The 13,218-nt window shown below is 42.9% G+C and overlaps 2 protein-coding genes across 2 annotated transcripts; both read right to left on the reverse strand.

Annotated features, from left to right (window-relative positions):
• Positions 1-553: 553 nt before the first annotated feature.
• On the reverse strand, positions 554-4,482 carry LOC133925143 (peroxidase 16-like). Its single transcript, XM_062370997.1, has 4 exons — positions 3,795-4,482; positions 3,517-3,714; positions 2,191-2,356; positions 554-1,257 (listed from the first exon to the last, which is right to left on the reverse strand). The coding sequence occupies exons 1-4, from the start codon at positions 4,029-4,031 to the stop codon at positions 851-853; spliced, it is 1,008 nt and encodes a 335-aa protein (XP_062226981.1). The 5' UTR covers positions 4,032-4,482; the 3' UTR covers positions 554-850.
• Positions 4,483-10,375: 5,893 nt separating this feature from the next.
• On the reverse strand, positions 10,376-12,890 carry LOC133923696 (farnesyl pyrophosphate synthase-like). The gene is made up of 11 exons (XM_062368982.1): positions 12,854-12,890; positions 12,522-12,637; positions 12,335-12,421; positions 12,096-12,212; positions 11,920-12,008; positions 11,797-11,848; positions 11,535-11,630; positions 11,415-11,459; positions 11,242-11,331; positions 11,100-11,171; positions 10,376-10,551 (listed from the first exon to the last, which is right to left on the reverse strand). Exons 1-11 carry the CDS (start codon positions 12,876-12,878, stop codon positions 10,423-10,425), a joined length of 918 nt encoding a protein of 305 aa, XP_062224966.1. The 5' UTR covers positions 12,879-12,890; the 3' UTR covers positions 10,376-10,422.
• Positions 12,891-13,218: the final 328 nt, after the last annotated feature.

The following is a 13,218-nucleotide window of genomic DNA, read 5'->3' on the forward strand; positions in this document are numbered from 1 at the left end:
TTGGGCCAGAGTGGGGTGGACTGAGCCAGAACGACAGCCGACCGGCTATGCCTACCGGTGCAAACTTTTTTTATATATTTTTTCAAATATTGCAAAATTACATACTCGTTTGAAAAGTAATGGGGTCTACCCTACCGTCACACATTCAACACGTGACCTTATTCTCGCATGTTGAACGAGTAACGGTAAGGTGACCTCGTTATTTTTCAAACAGACATGTAATCTTCAAATATTTAAAAAAATATGTAAAAAATTCTTCCAACTCTCGCATTGAATGAGTGACGGTAGGGTAGATCTCATTATTTTTCAAATAGATATGTAATCTTGAAATATTTGAAAAAATATGTAAAAAATTCTTCCCGTGCCAGGCACCTTCACATCCGCGAGTATGGACCGGCCCACGGTTAACCCAGTCGGATGATCCGTGCGGCTCCCGAAAATGGCCCACTAGGAGCCTAGGGCCGCGGCATGCGGGGGTTTCGAGCGTTTGGGCCGCTGAGGCCGTTCTACCACAGGTCCGCCGACACTGCCGCTTGTGGCAACAACTCGCCAACCATTCGATTTTTTCGATGAATTTAACACCGAGCTAGCACCACCGTGCACCGCAACGCCGTCCAAGTTTTCAAGCACAACCATGTCAAAACGAAACATCCATTAGAACCACATCTCAATTTCTATCCTCCGTCCCACAGCTCAAAGAATCGCTAACAAAATCCCACCACGCCCAAAAGTATAAACAAGAAAAGGAACGCATGCGTCTGCGCCTCATTTCTAAGTCTTTCACGAACCTACGAACCCAGCTAACACGCGAATGAACTCAACCGTGCACGCACGCACGCATGATAGACGACTAGTTGACGGCAGTGCAGACGCGGCGCACCTCGCCGTCGCTGCCGGTCTTGATCCCGATCCTGCCGAGCTTGGCCATGGCGGCGACGAACGCCTCCTGGAAGGCGGTGTTGTTGGCGGCGAAGAGGTTGACGGTGGGGCGGGAGCGGCTGTCGGTGAAGAGCACCTGGTCGGAGGCCAGCAGGCCCTTGTTGTACCGGAGGTTGTTGAAGTAGGCGTTGTCGAAGACGCGCGGCGTCGACACGTCCAGCATCGCGAACGCCGTGGGGCCGTAGTTGATGGGGCACACGCGCCGCAGCGACCGCAGGTACTCCAAGTTCATCGGCGGGTTCCACGGCAGGCGCTGCTTGAACGTGTAGATCCGACGGATGAACTTGTCGCAGTGTGTCACCCCAATCGTGTGCGCGCCTGCAGTCATTCCCAACCGGAATCAATCAAGCCTCAATGAATAATCCTGATTGTTCGTGTTGAAAAGCTTGTGCCATGCCAGTCCCGTAGGAGTCAGCTTTTCATTTTTTACTAGTACTTTTTGTGGACAAAATTGGGTGGTTCAGTCAAAAGTTACTGCTGCTTGTTTTCGATTTTGTCACTAGGAAAGGCTTCATGTGTTCAAATCTGAATCCAAGTAGTATTTAACGATAAGCGTACGTAGGATCTGGCAAAAAACTAAAACATTCAGACAAAGTGTCGTCTGTTCCCATGTACTATATAAATGGTATTTTTAATCCCCCCCCCCCCTCCAATAGAGAATCAAAGACAAAAACAAACACAAAGCCTATACAGGGCAACCTTAAGTGTCAGAGAACAGCACAATAAAATTTTTAAACCCTCCAAATGAGCCTGAGTTACTTTTTAAAATGATGTTCAGTCTGTTACTTTTATCACTTTATGTCCGTTTTTCACCTCTAGATGTGCATTTTTCTACAAAGTACTCTGCACTTGTGTTTGTTCTAGTTTTCTTAATCAGACAAGACGAAAGGTTTTCTTGCTTTTCGAAAAGAACAGGGGAAGACAGTATAGAACAGTAACCACTTTTGTCTTCTGCTGCAAGCAGAGAGGATAAGTCACGTGAGCTACAGAGACTACAAGAAAGATGCTTGTACTGCGATCAACCTATGCTTATAAAAAAACCACTAACGAGACATTGTAAATCTCCATGATTAATTTACAACCTAGCTTGTCACCTCAATATTCGTACACCCAATAGTCTCGACGAACTGTAGTATTGTACTGGCACTACTGCTACTCCCCGTGAAAAAGAGAATAAAAGTTACCGCAAGCATGGATAGTGTGAATATATACGTCCGTGTTCTAGAGAAAAAATTCAAGAAGAACACACACCTGAAAGTGCGATCATGTCCGTCTGCGTGAGCCCATTCTGCGCAAACAAGGAGTTGAGCTGGTTCAGATTAAAGCCAGGGCTGGGGAGGACGTGCTTCACGATGGCTCTGTTGAACGTCTTGCCGTCCAGCCGCCCGAGCTCAACAGCGTAGTTTGGCCCGCCCAACTGCGACAGGAGAAAATCATGGTAAAAGATTAGCATTGCAGGGTAACTTATTTGTTCCAGAGGAATCAGATTCAGAGCAGCTCATGATCGACCGGCATCAGCCGGTGCCCCCACGCTGAGCTATGGTAGCATAGCATGGTCACTTGGCTCTTTCTTCTCTAGAGTAGTAAGAGCTACATTGTCCGTATCCCATGGCTACAGCTACAGTCTACGCAGTGAAACTTTGTGCCCAGCTGGGCTCTCAGACGAGACCCTTGCAAGAACGGACGTTGCGTTTGCAGCGTCAGTGCGTCACGGACCATACAGGAGTACTACTGCTAGTGCAGCGGTGAGTCGTCACAGAGAGAGGGTCTATCAGCGGTGAGACGTCACAGAGCGAGGATCTTGCTCTTAGAGAATTTACTTCTCTAAACTTATGTCGTATCACTGTCGCGAGAATCATGCTGCATAAAGCGCAACGTCCGCTAGTCCGTAGCAGGTCGAAGATGCTGCTGCCCTTCGTCTCGAAAGGGGCGAAAGACCCCGGCCATCCTGCGCACGCTACCTCTCGCCTCGCACCACCCAAAGCCATGCCCACCCGACTACACGAGCCACAGCACCACCGAACGCCGCAGGCAGGCGGCAGCGCGCCGCGCGGGTGGCTTCGCCTTTTTTTGGCGACTCGATGTGTATGTCCGTCCGAGCATCCGGCAGCGGGCCAGGGGCTGACACGCCTCAGATGTCCTTCTGGGCGCTGCGGGGGCCGAATCGGGATGGTGCGCCGCGCTGTGCAGGCCCAGCCGGCCATGGACCGTGAACGGGGCTGGCTGGCTCGTGGGATGGTTCGGCGCGGGTCGAAAGAGTCACTGACACGCAGGCTTGGAACAGTACCCCTTCTCCCCAGACCGGCGTGGTGGGCCAAGAGCGCGACATGAACAAACCGACCAGCAAGGTGAAAGGCTTGTCTAGCGACGTGGGTCCGTGCGTGCCTGGCCGCTGACAAGGGTGTGCCCTACGGCGACAGGCGAATCGATCAGACCGCATGCACCGTATGGCCATCAGGCCATGGTACGTGCATGAGCTAGCGCTGCAGTGAAACCGGTTTTTTTTTTTTTGGATAAAAGAAGTTTTATTAACCTTTGTCGCCGTTGAATGATTGATGAGAAATAGCGTTTGGTTACCAGGGAGACGACGTCGCGGGCGGCCATGGCGAGGATGTCCGCGCAGGAGACCTTGCCGGCGCAGCCGGGGAGCGCCTCGACGGTCGCCTTGGCCTTGTTGATGGCGTCCACGGCGTCCGGCGACAGCGTGGCGTCTGCGCCGCTGTGGCTCTCGTCGTCCCCGTTCGGCGCCATCAGCATCACCGACGCGTCGCACCCCTGCACAACAATACGATGCAACTAAGGAAGGGCACGGTGGAATCAATCACAAGACCAGCCGGAGACCGTAGCGCGCTTACCCGGACGAAGCAGTCGTGGAAGAATAGGCGCAGCGTGCCGGGGCCGACGGCGAAGCTCTGCTGGAGGTGCTGCGAGATGACGGAGCGAACGGTGGACTCCGCGCTGGGGCACGAGCTGGCGTAGAAGTTCTGCCGCAGCTGCGCCCTCGCGGCGCCGATGATGCCCGACAGAACGGCGACCGTGAGGAATGCCGCGCCGCGCAAGAGGAGCCCCCCGCTGCGGTGAGCTCTCGCCATTGCCGGCCTCGCTAACTCGCTCGGTCGGCTTCCTCGGTGTGGGTGCGTGTGACTGACAAACACTAGCGCAGTAGCGTGCTTGGGTGAGGGCGAGGAGAGAAGTGCGGGAGATTGCCGTGGATATATAGTGGGGCTGGAGGTACAAATGCGCGCTCGCGCGAGTCAAGCAAAAAGAGCTAGCAAGGGTGGCGGGGCGGGGCGCGGCGCTATGGACTGTGGCAGTGCGACGTGGGGAAGGAGGAATCGGCCGGGAACATCGAGATACCAGTAGTTACACAATCTCGATGCAGATGGGATGGAATACCTTTTTCCTTTTCCGATTATCGATGACCATTTTTATACTGCTGATGAGACATGGTGCAGAGATGATTTTCACCTCTTGGATACTACCAGGACTACTACCTACTACTGCAATTACTGGTTTTCAAGAAGTTTTACGGACCCAATAAACACGATTGCGAGAGCTAAGACTAGGCTGCAGTGCATGCAGTCACACTATACTACACTTGCTCCTCGGTGTCGTGTTACAAACAAGAGTTTATTATTACTTGATCAGGAGCAGCAAGATGCTTGCTTACGGGAACCTCGGTGGATGGTGGCATCGTGCGCATGCACCACTGTGTCTGTGCGCATCAGCGTTGCTAAGCAGCTAGCTAGCTGCGTCTCTCTGAGCAGAGCTCGGCATGCACGCATAGTCAGTGCTCACTCTCAGCAGCAGCTTGCTACCATCCAAAGCTCGCTCACATGGCCTCGTTGCGTCCAGCTCGTGGCCAGCACCCATGGCTGTGGTGTCGAGGCCGCGCTCCGCTTCCCTGTGTCCTGCCTCTACCCAAGGCGCGACCCCGGGACAAAACAAGATTCACGGACATGGTGCAGAGAAACACGGACGCTTTCCGTTGCTAGCTTATCAGGACATTGTGACCAAGGTGCAACCGTGCGTCATCTACTATCTGGTTCAGAAATTCCAATGATAAATAATTATATAAATATGAGACGTATTATAGGGGAAATATTTTCTTTATTATTTATCTATGTTCTATAATAGAGGCTTCATCTCTGTATTTATATGCTAAAACTTAAAAAATATAATTGATCTCAATGAGATAAAGAACTATTCCGATAAAATCAATTTATAAGATATTGAGATGGATCTATATTCTATTATAAAGCTCTAGGTTTCTTAACACTACACCTTAGACACTTCTTACGAAATATATATACCTCATCAAAACTCTTCAAAAACCCAATAGAAAAAATTTAAAAGAAGTATATAGCTCGTAACATGGTCACATAAATTATCTTGTTAAAACCTTATCATGAGAAACTTCGAAAAACTCGTTTCAAAGAAAAAGAGTACAATCCACCTAAATGTTTCATCTTCATGAATAACTTTGGGTACTTAATCTTCTTTACTAAGATTAATTATTCGTATCGGTATTATGTGAAAATTCTTCTTCTGAAATGTACAACTCTCTAAGTATCATCATTCTAATGCCATGAACACATTTTTCAAAACTAAAAACAGGAAGAGACTTAGTGAATAAATCTGTAAGACTTTCACATTATTCGATATGTATTACCTTTATTCATTCAATGCAATTCTTGAGCATAAAAGAACTTAAGATTGATATGCTTCGTTAAGTTATTTTTCACATATTTTGATTGTACTTATGCAACATATGCAGTATTATCTTTAAAGATAATGGTGGTGTGTTAATAGTGTTCAACCTATATGACTGCTGGATATAATTGATCACTCTTCTAAGCTACACGTATTCCCGTACGGCTTCATATAAAGTTATTATTTCTGAGTGGTTCATTGAAGTAGTTACAAGACTTTTCTTTGACGATTTACAGGATATTGCAGTTCCACCACATAGGAAAATATAGTCTGTGATTTTGTTATATGCGGGTCTGACAAATACCCAACATCCGTATCAAACAGACTTAGGTAATGATTCTTTCTGTAGAATAGATCTAGATATTTGCTACATTATAAGTAACACAGAATATCATTCACGCCCTTCTATGTCTTTTAGTGGGATCTGTATTGTATAGTGCAAGTAGGTTCATTGTAAATGTTATGGCTAGTCTAGTGCAATTAGTCAGATACATTAGTGCATATATTGCACTTAAATATGGAAATTCCGATCTCAGTACTTCCTCTCCATCTTCTGTAGGTCTATAGGGATCTTGATATGCTTGCAATGAACTTACGATCATGGGGGTTTTAGCAGAAAATAATTTTTCAAAAAACAAACCACTGCAACACCTTCTGAGTATAGTTTGACTGATGTATTAAAATTCCATCTGTCACATGCTCTAGCTGTTGGCCTAAGCAAAACTTTGGTTTTGCTCAAATCTTTCATTTCAAATTCAAATATGAGCTTACTTCCTTTATTTCTTCTTCTCTACCGATGATATTCAGATCATCCACATATACAGATATTATGAAAAATACATTTTGGTTTCTTCTTATGAATATATAAAGACAATCCGTGTTATTTGTTAGTCTCGTTTTTCAAAAAATTCACTCAAACGATTATACCACATTCTACCTGATTGTTTCAACCCATATAACAACTTTTTCAATTGTACGCTATAAATGTGTATATTTATTTTATCCTTATTCGGCATTGGTATTCCTTCAGGTAAGTTCATATAAATATTTGAATCAAGGCTCCCATAAAAGATATGCGGTCACAACATCCATCAATTTCATTTTCAACTCCATGTTGATTGTCATTGAGATAAAATATCTAAAGGTAATACCACCTATTACAAGGGAATAGGTTTCTTCATAATCAATGTTTGGTCATTGAGTAAAACCTTGTGCAACTAGTTATGCTTTGTACCTCATAATTCCATTCCTTTCATCTCTCTTACAAACAAAAACTCACTTATATCCTACTGGTTTGATGTGGAGAGGTATGCGGCATACTTGCCAAAAAATCTCTCTTACGTTCAAGGACAACAGTTCAACAATTATTGCCTTCTGCTAGTCTAATCTTAATATGATCTCATTCTACATTCAGTGAGCGATGCAAGCTAGTGTCATGATATATGATTATGGTAAATTTATTTGTGAAGTATATATCAACTATTGTGGTTGTTCTGTTCCAGAAACCCTCTGAATTCACATAGTTTATTGCTATTTCATCATGGGTTGCACTTTTAGGTGTTTCTACATCTTACTCTTATATTTTCTTACTATAGGAGCAAGGTCCTTTAGTTTACCAGTATCAATTTCAACACACGTATTTTAGCTAGTTTCTTCTTATGTGGGAAGATTCAAATTTGGTATGCCTACTTCCTTAGGATCTATACCATCGTCAGGCCTCATCTGGCCCCCCTTCTTTTAAAGATGTCTTATACGAACAAAATGCAGCGAGAGTCCCTTCTAGAGAAGAGACTTGAGCTTAAAGAAGAAGTGGAGAGAAAGGAGAACCAATAATATGTTGATAGTAAAAAAGATTCGTCCTCTAGTTTGATAGACATGGGTCTATATTTATAGTGTTGTTTAGGGTGTAAATGTGCAAAGCATGTCCTTATAGAGATAGCGATATAAACTATCACTTTACCACAGGGACCTAGGGCCAATTGAATCATATAGTATGGGTCTATGTAGGATGCATTTACCTCTAATAAGAATATATTATTTACTATGGCAATATAGAGATGCAAATGGTCCTAAGCGCATGATACTCAGTCGGTCGCCTATTGCAACGTCGTACTGTCCAAAGTGTTAGTCCGGCTCCCACTGGCGTTGGGATGTCAGAACGACCTCCACTTACATTGGTATTAAATATCAGTCACTTTTTTATAGGTGGAGGATGACTGGCGGGTCCTATCTGACTGATTTTTCTCTAAGACCTGATGACTCGCACCCGTGTTTTGAGGAGGCTGCTTAGGCTCTGAAGGATTGGGACTCCATGAGGCTAGGGTTCTAAAGGGCTCCAGAGCCAAAGATCCACAAGGCTTCTGAGGACCCGTAATCCACAAGCGTAGACTGATAGTATGAGAAGCGTGAGGGGTCTTCAATAACGACCCTCAACAGATATCTAGCACTCCAAGAGTGTAGCTTATCTGATTTGTCCCTAAACCATCTCTGTTAGTCATGGGCAGTTGCTGCAGTTAATCTAACTACGATGTTACGTAGTAGTTACATTAACCCACTAGGGATACTCCCTTCGTTTTACAATGTTTATCCATAGTCTCGAAAGTATCTATCTTAAATTGTTTGTCTATTATGGTAATCAAAGATGTTTTATGGCATATTTTCCTGTTATGCTCTGAGTGCATGCATATATTTACTCCAACACTGGTGAGTTATTTACTCTCATCCTTGTATTGATTAGAGGTAGTATAGTCATATCACTGTATTTTTTTACTTGATTTTAATATTTTTTTTAATTTATATGTAATGAAAGACGTGAATAAATATTACAAAACAGATAAAGTACTTCACAACAAGGCTACTTTTACCTTCAACCCATGCATCGGACGCAGGAAACAAAACCCTGTCGGCTGTTCCGAGTGTTTCAGACGACGACCAACATGCAGTGCAAGTGGTGCGGACCGGAGTAGTTTTTTTGGGGGTAATGGGCGCCTCTGCAGCGAGCGATGCGCACCTACGTTGGAGAAGCCAATGTTAACCATGGAAGCAACTTGACAGCCTAGATTAATGCTATATAACCCCGCTTCCCGAGTGCATAGAGCGTGCTGTTTTGTAATGCTTTGAGCAGGCGCATCTGCCATCTGATCTTCCGTTTATTTCACCCAGCAGAATACGAGGGATTTTGGACATTTCTGCCTGAATCGTCTTGCGGCAGCTGGTACCCATCCATGCCCTGTGTTCAGTACTGTACTATCCAGTAGTCCTCCTCAGGATTTTTCTTCACTCTCTATTTAAGTGAACATTTTCTGGAACTGTGAAATTATTTTGTAGTAGCATAGCAAAATAACCCAGTATTCAACTTGTCTCATTCACTTCGTTTCTCTTGAATAATCCCTACGCATATTCCCCATGTGACCATGCGACTGTTCGTTGCACTAGAACTTTTATAAGCGTATGCACAGCTGTATCATGTAAGAGTGCAGGATTCAGCAAAACAACATTCTTTCCTTTGAATAGTTGTTCCCCTTGTCAGTGCCTTAAAATCTGGCAAAGGTACGCTCCTTCAATTACGGAGAAATTTAGCATCCAAGTTGATCCGGACTTTGCATGAAAGGAACATAAGTCCATACCTTTTCTCCAAAAGAAAAGTCAAGAAATAACTGCTATAGAGCTCATAGTCATGGGAGAGGTAGTCAGGTAGCTAGCTTCAGGGATTAAAATTAAAATTTTACGAATTTTAAAGAAAAACGAAATATCTAATTCTGAATTTTTGTTTCATTGACAGGTGAGACCCACAGAGAGGACGAATAATTTGGTCTTTTTGCCGGTAAAAAAAAAGATATAAAACGAAATTGAAATTCCTGCCTCATCCATTTCCAAAGACCAATTATTACATTGCGGCACCCAGCTCTATGTTGCAGGATGCTTTCAGCAATTGCTTGGGAATACAGGATGCACCTTCGCATCGATCTAGTTAGAATATTTGGAACGCATGGATGTTGCGTGTGCTGATGCTAATTAAGCTGTTCGAAGAGAGGCGTTTGGTAATGCGATCCCGACTCTCAGGACGAGCCTAATCATCAAAGCCAACAGCAAACAAGCACACCACTACAGCAGTTTATAGATTGCATGGATGGCGAAACAGAACGGAAGAGGAACCAGAAAATCCATCCATTTGCGGCGACCTGGTTGGTTCCCTTCATTCACGGAGGAAAATATGCACTAGTATACGATACAACTCATGTGAACCATGCATATGTTGGACTCAACCACAATGAATACACGCGAAAATACGCAGGAATTTTTGTGCTGCGACTGACTGCAGTTTTTCTGTTGTCTATGCTCTCTCATATAACTCTGTGAAAATGCATGGACTACAATGAACATGCTACAATTAACTCTCTTAATGGCCTTAATGACCTTAATGGCCCTAATGGACTTAACAGGGAATAAAAAAAAATACCTTAATGGTGACTGTTACAAATACAGATAATTTTATTCTGGCAGCATATGCATATAGCTATTAACTACCTGTATGACTAACATTCAGAAATACCAACAATTTGGAACTGACTGATAAGACATATATCTCAGCTCTCAAGAAACAAGTCATTGGGAACACAAGCTTCGTCGTCTCCATCATCTTTTGTTCAGGTTTCTGCATGTTGTAAAGGATACGGCTACATATGCTGTATCAGTTATGATTATAGATAGATGATATTCCTTTTCATTGCAAGCAGAGGTCCACACTGATGACATTTGTTTTTACTATGGCTACTTTTTCCTTCGGTGGATTCTCTTCAGAAAGGATTTCAGGATCTCCTGCACCGCACGGTCATGCTGGGCTTCGATAGATGAGACCAGGTGCTTGTAAGCTCGATCTTCAAACTGGGAGAAGATATCCTGGGACATCAAAAGAGTCACGGTGAGGCAAATCAGGAACGCACATATTTTAGAAGGGAGATTTCTCGGCTTTTATTGAAAGCCAATAAAAAGTTGCAAGCAGTCACGGTGAGGCAAATCAGGAACGCACATGGACATCAGAGCAAGCAGTGTGAATCAAACATTGCAAAAGACTTCATCAACACCGAACACACTGTACTGATGGACAATTATGCAGTCAAAGTGATTTTCGAAAAATTGCACCGGCACTGTGGCACACTTCAAAAGATTTAAAAAATGTCATACCTATCGATCATGCTAGAATATATGCTCCCGCAAAAATTATGCAAAAAAAAAAAAAACATGTTCATTTGTGCATTGTAAAAGGAGAGACAAGTTTGTGCATTTGCAATATGAATTCTCTTCGCTTGTTCCTTTTGCACGGTGCACAAACATTCGAATATTTGTACCATGTTTTGCTTTTTAAAATATGTTAGCATGCTTTACATCTATGGTTTTTTAGTTATTTTTAAATTCACAAGTGCATAAAATCCTTATTCCCTTTATACCTTCAAATCAAGAGACGAATAAGTACTCTTCACTTTGGAAACAGAAGCTGAATCCTTCTTCCCGTAGTAATTCTGAAAATGCACGTGTAAGTTATCACTGTACATGTCAACACATCTAGGTAGATATTTGACAATTCCTTACATGAAGTACTTCAATCTGATTACGGTCAGCATGGCCAAGAGCTTGTACAATTAACCAGGAACACTTGTGATCTTCAATGTCAGTTCCAATCTACAATGCACAAAAGCAGAGCATGAACTTACTTGTCCCGTCTGACAGAGAGTTTCTGAAAAATAGCTTGACCTCTGGTTTACCTTGCCTATGGTGTTGGGATCGGCAAAGCAGTCCAAGTAATCATCCTGAAAAGGTTCTCCAATTGTAAATGGAAAAGCAAACTAAAAGCAGGGATAAGATTTCATCAAAGATCAATATACCTGTGCTTGAAAATATATGCCCATTTCAATAAGTATATCCCTTAACCCATTGAAATTTTCAAGTTTTGCACCAGACAACAGCAATGCGCAGGCCACCTAAAGCCAAAGTGGAAAAGGTGAACGTCACAATATTAAAGTGGAAAGTTCATGATGTAGTATTAGAATTTCAGCATTCATTGTCACGTACAAACAGTTCCACAACGGAAAGTTCTTTCAGATACACGACAGAGAAGTGAATAGCAATTCTGAATTTCAGGCTTACTGGGAGGTAAAAGGAGTAGTAAGATGTCTTATACTTCACAATACGGCGGTACCTGCACGGCAAAAGAAAAATACATTAACCTAAGCAATACTAATTCTTTAGCTATTCGAATGAATCACATACCCTTCAATACTGTATTTGCCAAGATCATCTGCCCCATTATGTGTGCTAATAAGATCAAGCATCTGTCCTAGGGAAGTCTGCAAAGCTATCTGAACAAGAAGTTCAAACAATACTATTTGACTTGTAACTTTATAAAGTCAATCAATTTCTTCAGTGGCATTTCACAAGGAGCTGACCTCGTTCCATAATTCGGAGATATCAATGTAATAAGGCTTTTCTCTAAAGTGTTTTTTGATCAAACGTGCGATGTGGCATTTCAGTAGAATACCGTCGTTTATACCCCTAAGACCAACCTATAAACAGAACAAAAATAATTGAACATAATTGTTATAGATTAATCGAATAAATCGTTGTAAACTCAAAAGATAAAATGGTTATACTGACAAAAGAAAAACTGAGATGTCGATTGAAGGACCTCGGGTCGTCGGTACCAGCAAATCTGATCTCTCCTTGTATGCGAATCGTCCATGATATCATCAAGAAGCAGTGCACATGCTTGAAACTGTATGATTTTTTGGCAACAGAGAACTAATTAATAACCTTATTTCCTTCTTTCAACAAATAAAGTTATTCACAATCAGAAGGGTCATCAGAAAAATTACCCACTCAACACACCAACCAAGGACGCAAGCAAGGAAGAATTCATCTTCAGTAACCTCGCTTCCTTCTTTCAACAGCAAGTAACTATCGATCACTGACAGACCTCGATTCAATTTCCCTTCAGAGAAAAAGATCAACGTGTCAACAGATTCTATATGACTTCAAATATTACTCAAGATTTTGCTTGAAAACTCAGCAGTCTTTGATTTCGTATATGGATAGAACCAGCAGTTTCTGCTTTCAATCTGTCCAAATTTCAGATCAGACATTTTTGGTATTATGTCTAACTGCACAATACAGGACCCGGAGCTGAATCTGATGGATGCATCCTCACCTCCTGGTACGTTGTAGTCAATCATCTGCAGGAAAAGGTAAATAATAGATGAGACACGCACGCTGGTCGCTCAATTTTCTCTATCTTAAGTACACGTGGCAAACAAATTTTATTTTAACGTATCAAACATTCAGATCCTTCGGAAACATAAATTCTCACGACCTCGTCCATTTCTGCAGATTTTGCTTGTGCTGTACATCCGTTATACGGTAAGACCTTCTCTTTTTTTTTCCAAGAATAAAGAACAAAACAAAACGTGATAATAGTTTTTTTAGGGGAAATCGTGATAGTAATAGTTAGAAATTTTTATTTATATATTTTTATTTTTGAATTTTGCAAATATATGTACCCATTTTCAAAATTTG

The sequence above is a fragment of the Phragmites australis genome, chromosome 7, assembly GCF_958298935.1.
Source record: "Phragmites australis chromosome 7, lpPhrAust1.1, whole genome shotgun sequence".
NCBI classification, from domain to species: domain Eukaryota; kingdom Viridiplantae; phylum Streptophyta; class Magnoliopsida; order Poales; family Poaceae; genus Phragmites; species Phragmites australis.

What these genes read in the sequence shown, in the direction of transcription:
- LOC133923696 (XM_062368982.1), bottom strand. Translation starts at nt 12,878, where the DNA reads ATGATTGACTACAACGTACCAGGAG. An exon ending in TCTCCGAATTATGGAACGAG is followed by an intron (nt 12,009 to 12,095) that starts GTCAGCTCCTTG and finishes CTTCTTGTTCAG; the next exon opens with ATAGCTTTGCAGACTTCCCT. An exon ending in GGCAAATACAGTATTGAAGG is followed by an intron (nt 11,849 to 11,919) that starts GTATGTGATTCA and finishes TTTGCCGTGCAG; the next exon opens with GTACCGCCGTATTGTGAAGT.
- LOC133925143 (XM_062370997.1), bottom strand. Translation starts at nt 4,031, where the DNA reads ATGGCGAGAGCTCACCGCAGCGGGGGGCTCCTCTTGCGCGGCGCGGCA. An exon ending in TCCACGACTGCTTCGTCCGG is followed by an intron (nt 3,715 to 3,794) that starts GTAAGCGCGCTA and finishes ATTGTTGTGCAG; the next exon opens with GGGTGCGACGCGTCGGTGAT. An exon ending in GGACATGATCGCACTTTCAG is followed by an intron (nt 1,258 to 2,190) that starts GTGTGTGTTCTT and finishes GAATGACTGCAG; the next exon opens with GCGCGCACACGATTGGGGTG.